A 13,647-nucleotide genomic window follows, 5' to 3' on the forward strand; every position below is an offset into this window, starting at 1 on the left:
ATTGAGCCCTCCGATAGATGCTGAAGGCAGACATCATTGAGCCCTCCGATAGATGCTGAAGGCAGACATCATTGAGCCCTCCGATAGATGCTGAAGGCAGACATCATTGAGCCCTCAGATAGATTCTGAAGGCAGACATCATTGAGCCCTCAGATAGATGCTGAAGGCAGACATCATTGAGCCCTCAGATAGATGCTGAAGGCAGACATCATTGAGCCCTCAGATAGATTCTGAAGGCAGACATCATTGAGCCCTCAGATAGATGCTGAAGGCAGACATCATTGAGCCCTCAGATAGATGCTGAAGGCAGACATCATTGAGCCCTCAGATAGATGCTGAAGGCAGACATCATTGAGCCCTCAGATAGCCTGTGGTAGCCAGCAGTAGCCATGGTACCCAGAAAGAGAAGCCCCAGGTGTTCTGTGTTGATATAGACCATTGATCTTACCCCCCCTCCCCAGGCTTGATGAATCCCTGGACCCTGGTGTCTGGCTCCTCCTGGTTCTCCTCCCTGGACCTCCAGAGTGGATATTGGTAGGTGCCACTGTCGTGGCAGTTCAAACTTCTCCCCTTCGGCGTATGTGATGCCCCAGCCACGTTCGAAGGTCTTATGGACAATTCCTTATGGACAATCTGCCTGTTGGCATGTTCTTTGATTGGCAGTTACTAGTGAGAGGGCGTGGTTATGCCAAGGGTTAAAGAAGATTGAAGAGATGTTCACTCTTTTGAGAGAGGTCCAGGTGCATGCTAGCCTATCTTAGGCTAGGACCGGAAGCAGTATGGATCAGCTCGTCTAGTTCCATCAAAAGTGAAGATATAAAACGTACAACAACTCCAAAATGTACGCACAGAGATTCAATTGATATCAATCTTCTCATTTGAGACTAGGGAAGATGGTATATAAGTGTATTTATAAAAAAAAAATCCTTTAAACATAGAATAGCACTATATAGAATAGCAAAAGTTAATCTGTACATGAATCTAATATTTATGAAGACTCACCACTTCCAGACAGTCAACAATCTTTGAAAGTTTCTCCTCAGGTAGCTCTTGCAATAAAGATACACTTTAGGACAAGTAAACATTATTTGTTAGGTTAATATGAATAAACCATAGTGCTGTAGGAATGTATTCACTGTACTGGTATGAATAATAATCAACCAGTTCCCATGCACATTGCCTAGCATAAATGTATAGGCTAAACAACTAACAAGAGACATGTTCATACCATTTGAAAATTAACTCCAGTAAAAGTATAGTATATTCACACTAGAGATTTAACAAAAGGATTCATGTGGCTTGTTCATAAACACTATAGATTTGCCACCAGTCACCATAGTACAGTATTTCTATAGTGGGATATTGTAGACATTTATGGTGAATCACTGTAGTACTCCTGTGATTTTTCTGCACACACTTAAGAGACTTACCATAGAAATACTAACGTTACATATATGGTTTATCATGGCGTTTTCTAGTAACGCTATACTAATTGTTGGAACAGGGTGGCCTGTGTGCACCTGCGCAGGAAGCTGAAGTACTCTTCATGTCTGGCCTGTGTTGTGTTCATCATGATGTTTTGGAAGGTCTGGCGGTCCAAGACCCAGATGCTGGACTGGGACACAGCTGAACAAGAGGGAAACAATTACCCTGTCGTTATGAGCTAGCAGGTCATTGTATACCACCGCTCCTGAGGCGAAAACCTCATATCTCAAGAAGGGTAAAAGGAATCAAGAAAAACTCCCTTGTTTCCAGTTTGACATCCATATCATTGGAGTTGTACATTGGGGTTTTGAATGGGTTTTATGGGACCTTAGGGTGACGAAACCTGCTCACAACATACACTGTAGCATGTCAACTTTTAATTTAAAATATACAAGGGTTTCTCCTGACAGCAGTGATTGCATATGGCATGTTTATATGCATACTGTATACTGGTACATAGCTTAAAAGGGAAATTCCATCACAAAACAGCATTTGACTATGGATGATTGAGCTATAAAATAAATATGTCAATGTGGAAGTCACTTCCTTGCAGAGGCCTTGTTTTCCCTGCAACCAGCTTTTGGAAGAGGGTGATGCCAATTTGACATTGCCATCTTCCCCTAGAACATTTAGTAAAGATTTAAACTGCCAAAACGAGACGGAGCTTGCATCTTTGAACCGATACCGCTACCAGTACCAGTTCCTGGAATTTGGTACCCAACTGTACCTTTTCCGGTACTTAAGTTAACTATCTCTGTAATAACAAAAAAAATTATTCCATGTAATTTATTGTTGTAACACACCACACAAAATAAATTGCATGATCATGTATTATATTTTAAAATATTTAAATATTAACATTATCTGGCCATCCTTATTGTCAAACTCCTCTGACCTTGTCTGGTCTTTCCAAAGACCCATGAGATGGTACAGTAATATATACTGTATACATTTGTGGAAAAGGCTCCCTCTTGTCTAGTATTACATACTGTATATACTAAACATACACACCAAATTTGGTACCGATTGATCTAGCGTGAATCGCTACTCGGTAGTACCGATGTAATTTGGTCGGTACCTTTCTTTTTTACACAAATCTATCGGAGGTTAGCATGAAAGCCACTGCTGAATTCCCCCTTGAATTAAGATATGGATGAATGAGTGGACTGATAGTTCCTCTGTGAATTCCTACTTGTTTATGTACCGTGCCTGTCATGTCATTCTGCCTCATATTAGGGACTCAGTTATCAAATGCATGGTTGAGAACATGATATGCACCAAGTATGACCACTTAACTTGTATATATAAACATCACGTGAGAATATTATCCCAATTAAGTGACACAACAATCACTTAGTGTTAGACTAAGACACCCTAGATGCGGGAGCATGTCTATGTTCGCCGGGTCCTATGTTCCCCGCTTGATTGAATGATTGATTGAAAATTTTAGACCACCAGCCCTGATTCCAAACTCTAACCTTAACCAACTTCGAAAGAGGGCCTAAGCTTAGCCAGTTCGAAACAAGGCGGACATTAATAATTAATAAAATAATAAAAATTTATAAAATTTTCAATCAATTAATCAATCAAGCGGGGAACATAGGACCCGGGGAACATAGGGATGATCCCCTAGATGCAACACTAAACGGCACAGGAAGTCCTTCATTCAGACAGCCATCATACTTTATAAGGCATCACTGTGCCTCACTGCATCACTGAGCAGAGGGTGACAGTGACAGTACTATCTGGCATAATCTTCCTGGACTTTTAAATCGACATTTTTACAATTGTACACGTAGTACTGTACACTTACTGTATATATCTGTATATTTTGGCTGTATGTTTTATATTTTAGAATGTATATACATAACAGAATGTATATCCCGGACCGTATTTTATTATCTATTCTTATTTGTGACTTTTGTTTCTGACTACCTAAATGTTTACTGTTTACTGTGAGCGATCTGTAGTGCTGAATTTCCTTCTGGGTAAATAAAGTATTTCTATTCTATACAACATCAACTTAACCCTTTCACTACCACACTACCAAAGGGTTAACCCTTTCACTGCGACAATACAGAATGTTAACTCTTTCACTGCCACATGACAAATTGTTAACCCTTTCACTACCACACTACAGACCGTCTGTAGTGTGGTAGTGAAAGGGTTAACCTTCTGTAGTGTGGTAGTGAAAGGTTAACCTTCTGTAGTGTGGTAGTGAAAGGGTTAAGTACAGTAAAATGCACAAGAAGTATAATTATTTTTTTTAAACGGTTGGTCAAACTCACCTTTGACAGTTGCAGTTCTTTTGCAGTTGTAAAGTATGGCCAGCTCTCCAAACGCTGTGCCCGGACGCATCTCTCCCAGCAGCTTGCCATTCTGTATGACCTCTAACAACCCACCTACATTGTAGAAAATACATTTAAGTTCACATGTGGTACAATGAGTAAATTATCATAGTGTTTCCATCATATTTTGGTCAGTGCAATGATGGTAGTGACAAAAAGATGATGATAATACTAGGGCTGGGCGATTAATCGATTAATTCGAATGAATGATTTAGGACGATTTTGAAAATTTTAAATCGATTTTCAAAACAAAAATGTTATGTTTATTTTTTTTGAGTCACCTTTTATTTTACAAAAAGTGATGTTTGGTGAAAGTTAGATTTGCACTTTATTAATCCCAATAGGGAAATTCATTCTTGTTTGATGATCAAGAGGTACCTTTTATTTGCTTTAAGTGAAGTTTGGTGAAAAAGCTAATTATTATTATCGCTATCAGCTCTATCTTCAATCTTTCAAAATGTTCAGTTGCTATCGCTATCAGCTCTATCTTTAATCTTTCAAAATGTTCAGTTGCTATTGCATGCACTCATCTGTGTTTCACTACACACATGAGTGCATGCTTACCAACTGTTAGTCTGCAACACTACTATCACCGACATCTAAGAAGGGAGATCCCCCCTTGAATGGCCCTTCTAAGGTTTCTCTCATCCACACTGCCTGTGGAGCATTTTTCCCTATTGTTAGGTTTTAGTGAGTTTTTCCTTACCTTCGCGTGGGGTATGTCTGGGAGTGCTTGCATTCTTTCATTTATTTGCATTTATTTAAAATTTGTTGGACCTTATGGTGTTCTTGTTCTGTTCTTGACTTATTATGTTTTCTTCTTGACTTGTTTAAAGAAGACTTGTACGGCCCATGGGGACATTAACGTGTGTTGTCGGGCCTTATAAATAAATTTGATTTGATTTGATTGCACTATTAATCCAATTAGGGACATTCATCTTTGTTTGATCAAGAGTAACCTTTTATATATATACCGGTATATATATATATTATTATTATTATTTTTGTAAGTGAAGATTGTTGTTGTAACCACCATAAATGGCACATGCATTCTCCCCTATTTAATAACAATTTACTCCTTATTGGACAACAACCTATCAGATACCCTGGTTGGGAAAAGAAAGGCATACACACATTGGGGGATATCTTCGATGACTCTGGTCTCCGCAGTTTTCAAGATATATCCTACAAATTTGACCTCCCCAGTTCCTCCTTTTTCTTCTATTTACAAATAAGAGCAGCTCTGAAGGCTCACGGCGTCCCATGGGATGCTCCACTTGAGCACCACAGGTTTCACAAATTCTTTTATGACAAGGAAACGTCGAGAGGCTTCGTCTCTGACTTTTATCGCCACTTACTTACGTCCTCATATAAGGTCCTTCCCCTAGACTCGGTTTGGAAGAAGGATATCCCAGAGCTGGAGGTAGATTTTGATTGGGATGCAGTCTGGGAAAATGTTCGGCTATCATCACGCAACCCAGATCACCAACAGATTAATCTTAACTTTGTTCATAGGACTTATCTGACCCCTAGACGATTGTACCTAATGGGTCTCAGACCTGACTCTCGATGCTCCTTGTGTTCAAACGGTGCTATTGGTACATATATGCATATGTATTGGGAATGCCCTCCTGTTGAGGCTTTTGGGGAAAATGTTACCACTCAATTATCAGAGATTTTATCTCTGACCATACCGACACTGCCTTCTGTACTGTTGTTGAATGATGTTTCTCAGTTATCAACCTCTGTAAATGTAAAGAGACTAATTTTGGCGGATCTTACAGCTGCCAAAAAGTTGATAGCGTCACGCTGGATTCAACCGGATAAAATGTGCCCGAAGGTATGGATTCTCACCTATCTCGATGTGATTTATCTAGAGATATCTACTGCGTGAATTTTTGGTGTTAATGAAGTCAGCATTGCAGTCTGGGTAGCTGTGGTGGATAAGATAAAGGAACGCATATAAATTTGGAGTTTTCTGGTGTTGAATGAAGTAGTGGATGTACTACTGGGGGGAGAGCGAGCGAGTGTCCATTGTATTGTATTTATTATTTTGTATGTCTTTTAGTCTACTTTCATTCTGATTTAATTATTGGACTGTCATTATTGTTATTATTATTTCTGTTATTGTCCGGTGAGTTATTGTTGATTATTACTGTTACTGTATTATTTGTCTTGTTTCATGTAAAAAAATACGGAAAATAAAAAACATTTGTTCAAAAAAAAAAGATTGTTGAAAGTTAGGTTTGCACTTCAATCCCAATAGGGAAATTCATCTTGGTTTGTGTCAAATAAAAATAAAAAAGGTTATTTGAATGGTTTCCTTGGCGTTTAGTTTTCAAGAGAAAAAAATCGATTAAAATCGTAAATCGGATAAAAAAAATAATAATCAGAGATTTTATTTTTAGGCCATATCGCCCAGCCCTAGATAATACCATGGTATTACCATTGGTATCATGGTTTAAATTGGATTATACCTAGGCCCTTTCGTGACTGTGATGCACGCCAACAAGGTTTGGCAGAGTGAATCCACAGTCCCTTGCTCCTCAATAGGAAACCAACCTAGATTTACCATGAAGAACTGGTCCTACCCGAACCGTTCATTATACAAGTATCTAGGGCTGACCCGTATTAGTCGATTAGTCGACTAATCGGTCGAAAGGAGCCGTAGTCGACTGGCCAACCTCTTAGTCGAATATAAAAAAAATTAAAAAATAAATTCTCGATAATAAAAAATAATAAATAAATCATAATTTCCAAAAGAAAAGAGGCCTAGAAGCATGGCTAACGCTAATGGCATGCATACCAGAGGCTAACTGCCTATGAAAACAGGCACAGAGGCACTGAAAGAGGATTTCACCCATCTAATGAACACACTAGACTAGACAAATATCAAGATGTATCCATCAGTGGACCAATTGCATGCTTTTGCAGAGGACAAGAAGCCTTCAGTCGACTCCTTCAGACATTAAGCACCCCCACAGCCCAAATGGAATGATAAAACATAAAAAAAAAAAAAAAAATTAAAAAAATATATATTATTATTTTATTTTTTTTGTCTACCAATAGTCGACTAACGGCAAATTTTGGCCAATCATAGTCGACGATCCAAATCCTTAGTCGGGGACAGCCCTACAAGTATCACAGGGAAATTTCAAAGGTACTCACAGTTGCACGAGGGTCTTGGACAGATAATCGCAATGGTTTGAAAGCTCGGCGTTGCTAATAAACATTTTAAATAATTTCTTTAAACTGGTCAACACAGCTTTATTTCCGGCATTGGGTGCCTGATGCACATGCGCTGTGATCACAGCGCAGGCGCATCAGGCAGCTAAAGCCTATTTTGAGCAGTGTTGACCAGTTTATACATTTAAAAAAAAAATATATATATTAGGAACGCCAGACTTTCAAACCATTACGATTATCTGTCCAAGACCCTCGTGCAACTGTGAGTACCTTTGACATTTCTCTGTGATACTTGTATAACGAACGGTTCGGGTAGGACCAGTTCTTCATGGTAAACTATAGGTTGGTTTCCTATTGAGGAGCAAGGGACTGTGGATTCACTCTACCAAACCTTGTTGGCGTGCATCACAGTCACGAAAGGGGCTAGATCAGGGGTCAGCAACCTTTTTGACATGGAGTGCCTGTTTGAAATATAGTTGTAACTAGTGTGCCTCAACAATATTCCATGCATCGTAAATTTTTTTCTTCTCATAATCAGGTATTTTTAATGATAATTTTTACATTATTACTAGGGCTGACCTTCGAAGCTTTTTTTGGCAATCGAAGCTTCGGGGCCGAGCTTCGATTTTAATTCGAAGCTTCGAAAAAAAATAAAAAATAAAAAAATTTGTTTTTATTTTTTATTTTTTATTTTTTTTATTTTATTTTTTATTTTTTATCTTATGTTGTGGGACTTGTACAGCACTTTCATACACTTTGTTGTTTTTAAATGTGCTCTATAAATAAAGTGGGTTGGATTAATTAATTAAGTAGCCCCTTTCGTGACTGAGCCAACAAGGTTTCACTCGGCTGTGTGATTTAATTCAAGGTGGATCGCTGTTGTCGTTTGAACAACTTCAGATTTCATGGGAACTACCAATCCCCCAAATCAAGAATGTTTAAGATGAATGAAGTAAGATTTTGATTATTTGAAATATGGCCTGTGTAGACTAAACTATGCACAGAATTATGTCAGTCTACAAGGTCCGTATTCTACATGGTCCGGCAATGTAGACCTTGTACTGACTCCACTACAGACCAATTATCAGTGAATGTTCATGCATTTTTAAGAAGGGCAACTTCCACAAAAAAACAAAGAACTCACCAAAACATCTCAGTAGCACCTTATCTAAATTTTATTTCCTATTTTGTTTATTCATCCCAGTATCTTTCTTTCTTATGTCTGGAATTCTACAAGGCATGTAGGTGTATATGTATTTGAGGATGATATCCTTCAAACAGGCAATAGTGATGATATAATTTGGGCAGTGCTGAGCTGGGTTACTTTCCTCCAGTGTATTTGTCCCCCGGCCCCACCCAATGGCCCCATGCGCGCGCGCACGCGCACACGCACACACACACACACACACACACACACACACACACACACACACACACACACACACACACACACACACACACACACACACACACACACACACACACACACACACACACACACACACACACACACACACACACACACACACACACACACACACTTACATTTAGTCATTTAGCTGACGCTTTTATCCAAAGCGACTTACAAGTTCTGTACGACAAGACAGCAAGAAGGGTACAACTCTATCAGCTGAGTAACAATGTTTATCAAAGTGTTGCGTGTTACAGTGTAGGTTAGTTTATTAGGAAAAGTGCATGACAGTAAGGTTAGTCACGTTTTTTTTTTTTTTTTTTTTATCATTTCAGATAATGGTTGAAGAAGTGAGGCTTTAGTCAATGGCGAAAGATTGGACGGGATTCGGCTGTCCTAACTGGGATGGGTAGTTCTCACACACACACACACACACACACACACACAAACACACACACAAATCGAAGTAAAAAAAAATATTGAAAAAAACATTTTTTTTTTATTTTTTTATAAACTTCGATTTTTTTTTTAATGTTCGAAGCTTGTGCCATCGAACGAAGCTTCGAAGCTTCGAAGTATTTAAGACAGCCCTAATTATTACACCATTATTGTTATTGTTATTATTAACAATATTATTATGATGGTTGTATCAACCCTAAATCTGAGTTGGGGGGGGGGGGGGGGGGATGCAATGCAGACAAACGGCTGCATACAGTGCGACCATTTCACTCACATTTGCCCATTCATTTTTGGACACATCACACACCATCGGTGTGTGTACTGTACGTGTGCTGTCATAGCTCCACCTACAGGCCTAATGGAGAACACCAGGAGAACACCAGGATGTGAATGGAGGGTGAATGTGAGGTATATCGTGTAAATAAGTTTTGATTGATCGCAAGACTACACTGTAAAAATAATTATAATAATAAGTTACCAAAACTTAGAAATATTGAGTTCAGTTACTGTGCATTAAGGTTTTCAGTTTTCAATCCATAATAAGTTAACAGAAAAATAAGTACACAACCACATTATTTCAACCTAATAAAACTATGTTTATTGTCATTGTTTTAAGAACACAAGTTGACTTGGTAATACGCACATTTTGAGTAAAAGAAATTGCTTTTAACATGTGCAATGTTCAATGAAATAGAAAAATAAATAATAAAATTTGTTGATTAATCCCACTGGTCACAATGGTGACCGTAATAATGTTTTTGTTATAAGTCTCTGCAAATGTTACTGAATGATGTAGCAATGTATTTCCAGCTAAATTGAAATAATAAACAAATAAAGGGTCTCAATTAAATATGTGGTAGTAAAAAGAACCTGTGGGAGGATTTCAACAAGATAAATGTGACAACAGTGCAAAATATTTCACTATAATATATAAAAAAAAAAAAAAAATTACTGCTGCCCCCTGTGCCTATGCAAATGCCCCCGCGTGCCTATGCAGGCACGCGTGCCTAGGGTTGCCTACCCCTGGGCTAGATTATACCATAGTATTATATAAGTACAAAGGGGCTGCATGGCGATACATAACCTTTACCATGGCAGTACCATGATAAATTTGTCATACTGAAATGACCATCAAACTACTATGACACTTTTTCGTAAGGGATTGTACAATCAAAGTCAGATAATGACCAATGACAATGCCACAAAGAATATTATACAACAGGTAGGTCCGACCACACATTGTGATTGGTCGAGAGAGTTCTAAGCCGTGAGTATATTCACGGTTAAATCACCATGAATATAACACTGCGCTGGCTTTAGAATGTTTAGAAAGTTTCAACTGCCATTCATCAAACGGAAACGGTCAACATGACCTACTCCGCGGACAACGTTACGTTTGATTTAACGTACCTGTAGGAGCTATTCAGTGGCGGCCGGTACATTCTTCTCCATGGGGGGCGCTATACCAAACATTTTGCAAACATGTACCACGCATTGGCGAATATTTAATTAGGTACAACTATCACCATTGCCATCAATCAATATATGATCACAGTCAGTCAAATGCAGCCAATATGCCCTACACAATCAGAGAGAGAGTGAGAGAGAGAGAGAGAGAGAGAGAGAGAGAGAGAGAGAGAGAGAGAGAGAGAGAGAGAGCGAGATATCGCAACTCTACCTTGTTAAATTGAAACGCACAGTGGTCCAGCAGGCAGAAGGGCTTGATAAAGTATATCCACTCCACTGTCCAGACTGTGTTGATGTCCATCCATGTCCACACTGCATCCATATATAGCTTCTTGTTGTTAGCCAACAAGTACTGTGTGAGTGACGAGCTGTGTCTTTGCCCATTTCCGCGTCGAACAGCCTGCAAACTACCTGGCGTTCCTATCGCCCTGCTCTAAGACAAACTCTAACCTTAACCAACTTTGAAAGAGTGCCTAAGCTTAACCGTCGAAAGAACTTGCCGTCACGCTCTAAGACAAATAGCTGCATCACAACAACACAACAGCTAGCATAGAGTAACTATCTACTAACCAGAAACTGGCGTCGGCCAATCAGAGAGAGCGTCTCCGCGAAATGCGGCTACGGAAAAAACTGGCATCGGCCAATCAGAGAGCGTCTTCGAGAAATGCGGCTACGGAAATTATAGACGCTGCTTGCTTTGATCGCTTTAAAACGCGCCCGGCTTCCATCATAATACATCATATTTCAACGCACAGCGCGTTACGCACTGATTGGCTGCGACGGATACAGCGATGAATCCAGTGCACGGCGTGCACGCCCACTGTAAGCGCTATTGCGTCTAGCCCGAGAGAAATGCGGCTACGGGTTGCCCGAGAGAAATGCAGCTACGGAACGTATTCTCTATCAGACAGTCACTTCCTGTTCATGGAAACAATTATTTATATTTGATATATTAACGTTATATTGTGCATTGGAAACACAAACATACTTAAAATGAGTAAATATTATTCATTTTAAACATGTTTATATTATTTATAGGGCTATAAAACAAAAAACAAAACAAAAAATATCTTCTTCTCTCTTTTAACAGGGAGGGCGGCGCTCTAGCGCCCCCATTGACGGGCCGCCACTGGAGCTATTTGAATCTCAAACAAGCCTCTTGTTAAATGTGACGGTCATGGTCTACGGAGGAGACTGGGGCTAACGCATCCAGATTGGGGAATCCCCCGCGTCACGGCATGCATATTATGCCCATATGGACCAAGAGCTGTTCAAAATGTCTGTTAGTCATCTGAATCAGATGGATAAAAGGGATGGTTTTGTCCAGATTATTTGTTTATCGACACTTCCACTAAATATATTAATCTAGCTACTAACTGGGGAGACTGATCAATTACGGATAAAGGAATATAGCAGGACGATCGATTACGATAGTTATATAGCCTACTGGCCTCGCGTCTCGCTCTTCGCCATACTGAGATATATCCTTATCTCCAGTACCTACTGTACTTCATTAACGAAAACAATGCACCCATGCACTTGACCAGGCCCCGCCCCAGTGTCCCCCTATAAGACACCGGACATGGTCATACTCGCCCTTCCTCTTTTTTTTCGTTTCCATCATGGACGCTGCAGTGCACTCCATGAACTAGTTGTTATGAAATGCAGAGAGAAATTGAACAATGTTGAGTTTTCGCCAGAGATTTGCCAGCCCCTGAAATCTTCTCGGCACATTCTAACAGCGCATCGGGCCTGTCCTGGGGTTTCCTCGTCTTCCGACAGCGGATCGAGGGACGTCGCGCGGCGGCTAGCTGTCGTGGCTAGGTCGCGCTCAGGTAGGGCCTGCGCCACCAGGCGTCAATGCTGGCATTTGTGATACTGCTTGTTGTCCCGTGAGACAACAGAGTTGTGTATTGGCGCAAGGGGCAGGATATCTGGGTAAACGTTGTCGTTTTCCCGGCTATCCTGGAGCGCGCGGCTAATGCTATGCTACGATGCTGGGTTACTGTTATCTTTTTAAAAAGGTCTTCCCTCCTCTTAACCATTCATGCTGACGGTCAATCGGAATCTACTGTTGGGAGTTTTGACGGGGGCTTGTTTACCTTTTCATGGGTGGATGGGCTGAGGCCTAGGGCTGGTGTGCTTTTTGTGAATCTATGAATTGTGTGCGGGACTGGTGTTTCTCTGGTCTGCATCCCCTTAACATTGTGTGTATGGGCTAGCCCATTCTGCAGTGTGTTGGTGGAGTTTTAGTTCATTTATTCATTTACCCCTTCATGGGTGCACACCACAGTGGAGGTTGCTTGTTGCCAGGCCGGGTATCACGTTAGTGCCTCCCACTCCCGGAAGACCGGCAGTGGTCTGGCAGGCGCGCGTGATTTGGGTGGTAGTAATATCACTGCAGGGCTACGGTGTGTAGGAACCCACCCTATTGGGCAGTGTGGGGGCCTCACACCTTGCATGTCCAGCTGTAGAACAATTCCTCAGCAGTCCATGCTGGAGGGGTGTTCAGTGGGGGAGCTTTTGTCACCTAGTATGATGTCAGCTTCTCCCGTATCAAACCGGCCCTTTCTGTCGGGGTCCCCCCTTGGGTGCGATTGCCTTGTGGGTAGTGTCAGGGTCCGATGTCCCGACTCCACGGAACGATCTGCTCGCCAGGGTTGGCTACGCACAGTGGGCGGGACCGGGCCGCCTATCTACGGTTTCTGGCGGACCAGCGCCAAGTGGCGGCGGGTGCGCTTGGGATTATCATCACATATGGCTACAGCAGTGCCATATGTCGAGGTGGATGGAGAGAACGCTGAGGCAGGGACTTGTGTTTGTTTACACAACCCCACCCGTTTTCAGGTTTGGTACAGACCCTATTGTCAGGGTCACCAGCAGTGACAGCTCTGGCCAACGAGATCCAATCTCTGTGGGCGAAGCAAGCCATCGTCGTGGTCCCAAAGGAGGACGCGATGCGTGGCGTTTTCTCCCGGTATTCTCTGGTGCCCGAGAAATCGGGAGGGGGGGTGTCAGACCCATGCTGGACCTGTCCCATGGAAGGTTCAGCATTTTGACCGTCTCCCACCTGTTGAGCACTGTCAGGTGGGGGCCTGGTTCTCCTCCATAGACCTGTAGGATGCGTATTCGCATCCCCGATCTTCCATCCTAGGGCTTACCTACGCTTCCTTTGCAGGGTTTAGCATATGAGTACCAGAGGCTGCCGTTCTGCTATTCTCTGGCTCCCCGCATCTTCACCAAGTGCATGGAGACCGCACTGGGGCCTCTGCGTCGTCGGGGGTTACGAAG

General features: G+C 41.4%; 1 protein-coding gene across 1 annotated transcript in view; it reads right to left on the reverse strand.

Annotated features, from left to right (window-relative positions):
- prkg2l (protein kinase cGMP-dependent 2, like) overlaps positions 1-13,647 on the reverse strand; it is a 60,827-nt gene that overhangs the window by 36,750 nt on the left and 10,430 nt on the right. Inside the window, exons 4-6 of the mRNA XM_084321652.1 lie at positions 3,774-3,887; positions 1,521-1,626; positions 1,003-1,066 (exon numbers count right to left, since the gene is read on the reverse strand). Of these exons, the coding sequence (XP_084177778.1) occupies positions 1,003-1,066; positions 1,521-1,626; positions 3,774-3,887 (284 nt within the window). The remainder of the gene's footprint in view (positions 1-1,002; positions 1,067-1,520; positions 1,627-3,773; positions 3,888-13,647) is intronic.

The sequence above is a fragment of the Notolepis coatsorum genome (assembly GCF_963971535.1).
Source record: "Notolepis coatsorum genome assembly, chromosome: 9".
NCBI lineage: Eukaryota > Metazoa > Chordata > Actinopteri > Aulopiformes > Paralepididae > Notolepis > Notolepis coatsorum.